This window comes from Giraffa tippelskirchi, chromosome Y (assembly GCF_054371585.1).
Source record: "Giraffa tippelskirchi isolate mGirTip1 chromosome Y, T2T-mGirTip1v1.2.pri, whole genome shotgun sequence".
Lineage (NCBI taxonomy): Eukaryota > Metazoa > Chordata > Mammalia > Artiodactyla > Giraffidae > Giraffa > Giraffa tippelskirchi.
The window spans coordinates 15,154,242-15,157,369 of NC_137290.1; the positions used below are offsets into that span (position 1 = coordinate 15,154,242).

The 3,128-nt window shown below is 37.2% G+C and overlaps 1 protein-coding gene across 1 annotated transcript; it reads left to right on the forward strand.

The window, feature by feature from the left end:
• Positions 1–581: 581 nt before the first annotated feature.
• Positions 582–2,479, forward strand: LOC145537590 (heat shock transcription factor, Y-linked-like). The gene is made up of 2 exons (XM_081568285.1): positions 582–1,242; positions 1,674–2,479. The coding sequence occupies exons 1-2, from the start codon at positions 832–834 to the stop codon at positions 2,403–2,405; spliced, it is 1,143 nt and encodes a 380-aa protein (XP_081424411.1). The 5' UTR covers positions 582–831; the 3' UTR covers positions 2,406–2,479.
• The last annotated feature ends 649 nt before the right edge of the window (positions 2,480–3,128 follow it).

Sequence of the window (3,128 nt, forward strand, 5' to 3'; positions counted from 1 at the left end):
TGGATTATGGAGGATACCAAAGTGTAAAATTAATGTTGGGAGATGTCAACAAATTCCTACAATTCTCTTATTTGAAGAAAAAAGTTACATATTCATCTTCATAGGGCCAATTTCTATTTTGGAATAATTAAGAGTAAAATGAGTCTTTCTTTCCGTGCCTGACTATTTTACTCTGCATAATATAAACACTTCTGTGCAAGGTCATAAAATAAACACTACACTTGCTTTCACTGAAACCCACAGTCAGTTGATTGACTTCATTGCAAGAAGTGAGCAGACCCATGTTTGGTTTGGTAACAGTCCTGAATGTTAAGAATATGTGTATAGAAGGGTGATCAATCACTTTTATTTCAGGAACCAAGTAGACTTATTGATGTGATTTTTCTGTGTAAAAATTCTTTAGCAATGACATTTTGCAGGTTTCATGTTTTTGGTTACTGTTTATGCAAGCAGCCTTTATTTTAAGTTGATGTAGAAGTAAACACTGGTTGAACATTGCCCTTCAATTGCTAGAAGACCAGTGACTTTATGATGTCAGAGCTACTCTTCAATTGCTAGGAGACCAGTGACTTTGTGATGTCACAGCTTTTTGACTTTGAGAACCATGCTGATGGTCTTGAGAGTTTATCTCTGTACGCCAGCCAAGCAGCACTTGAAGTTGGAGTATGTAAAGTCAGACAAATGAGAAAAGTATCTGAAGAAAGATCTCTCTGAGATGGCACACATTCCTTCAGAAATTCAAGATGTGCCTCGTAAAGATGTATCAAGTGGTTCCAAAACCTCCATTGGATCGTCTTCGTGTGATTACACACTTACTGGGTTTTGAGATCTATGATTGAAGTTTTGAGATCTATGATTGAAGAATATGCTTTTCAGGCTTTGTCTAAGGAAGCTCGGATAAAAAGGCCACACTACACATTTTCTGTCTCTGAAAGAAATGAGTTGAATGATTTTCTTTCCCTCACTTTTCCACAAAAACTCTGGACTATAGTTGAAAGTGATCAGTTTGAATCTATTTGGTGGGATGAGAGTGGCACTTCTATAGTGATCAACGAAGAACTCTTCAAGAAAGAAGTCTTGGAAAGAAAGACCCCTTTCAGAAAATTTGAAACTGATAGTATGAAAAGTTTAGTTAGCCAGCTTAAACTTTATGGGTTTAGTAAAAAGCGACAAACTTTTCAAAGATCTGCTTCACTCCCTGACTTTCTGGAAGAAGAAAACAATGTCTCTGTTTTGAGCAAGGTAATCCAAAATTTCCACTTACTGTCAATATGTAAGATTAAATCATGTGACTTAGAAAGCATGTTCACATATGTAGCTAAAACCGAATTTAAAATTGAGATAGCAAACTGTTGAACACGTTTTATTTTTTGAAGTTGAGAAGAGCTGGAGGTTAAAATATATGATACTTAATACACTCTCCTAGCAACTTGAAATCAGATACATGTCCTCAAGCTACTTTAAGTGGTATTTACTGTATATATACAACATATTTTTTAGTTGAGGAGCATACTTGTTTCTAACATGTAAAGTGTTAAAACTACTAATGGAGGTGTTGTCTTTGATTCTATTTAATTGGCATCATTAAAGGAATACATTTTTATAGTTTAACTTTGCTTGTCAGTTTTACCTTCGTTTATAAAAAACTAAATAATTGTATCCTTTGATTTTAGTTACAGATCTACCATAATCCAAATTTCAAAAGAGGCTATCCCCAACTTTTAGGAAGAATGAAAAGAAGAGTTGGGATTAGCAATGTGTTTCCGAAATCTTCACTAGTTCCAGATTACGAGAAGAAGCATGTTAAAGCAAGGGTCAACATAGATGATCGTAACTCTGGTTTTCATGCTGAAACTAGTGGAGAGAGTCCATTTTCAGCTTCCACCAGTTTAAGTGTGCCTTTCCCACAAAAGACTTATACCAGCCAGATAGTCCCTAAAACAAGCGCCCTATTTCCGCATGACTTTCCTTCCCCATCAATATCAGTTAGACAAAGAGAACAGAACGTGGTAGATCAACCTGCTGTTTTAAACCAGTTGAGCATTTTTAATTGGCACTTCCATAGCACCTACACTCAAGTAAATGGCCATGTTGAGGACTTTGCTACTACCGCTACATCTACTTCTCAGAACCACATCGTATCTCCATTATGGAGCAGTTCTTTTGGACTGATGGTGGAGCCTTCTACATTTCCAGACAGGTATAGCGGTATGTCAGCCCATGACAGTCGTCTTCCTAACCAGCAACAGAGAGGCAACTCAAGGTCCCCAGTGCCAACGATCGCTTATACACCCACCTCCTCTCTTTCAAGTCAATTCATCAACGATATTCCTTATGTGAAAACCATGCTAATTAAAACTGACCTATCAAATAAGTATCAGCTTATGGAACCTAATGAAGATTAAAATTTACGTTGGGAGATGTCAACAAATACCCACAATTCTTGTATTTGAACAATAAAGTTACACGTTCCTCTGCACAGTTTTGTTTTCTATTTTGAAACAATGAAGAGTAAATTAAGGCTTTATTTCAATGTCTGGCTATTTCTCTGCACTCTTTTATAAACTCTTCAGTTCAAGAAAACATCCGTTAGGCATCCTAGGTAAATGGCACCTAGCCTATTGTTTCTAAGCAAGAAAATGAGAACAAAGGGAAAAGAGGTAATGGATGTAAAGTGATTTGGGAAATCATCCCTGCTGAAATGAATGGGTGTCTAAATGAGGATGGTACGGGTGAAGGAACACATACAAATAAAATCAAAACAAGTGCACCTACACAGTACGAACCTTAGTGCATTCACAGTTACATGATATTCTATTACGTATCGGTAGAGTCTTAAGATAGAGAAGGAAATGGTGCCCCGCTCCAGTATTCTTGCCTGGAGAATTCCGTGGAAAGGGGCTCCTGGTGGGCTGCTGTCCATAGGGTCGCACAGAGTTGCACACAACTGAAGTGACTTAGCAGCAGCAGAGTCTTAAGACATTAGACAGGAGATTGTCTTCATTCTAGAAATTCATTTCATACTTGAAAATATAAATATTGTAGCATGTCCAAAATTAGGAGAACCGTTATACCATCACTGTGATACCAACGATTACAGGACATAATCAGTGACTGGACCATGGCCA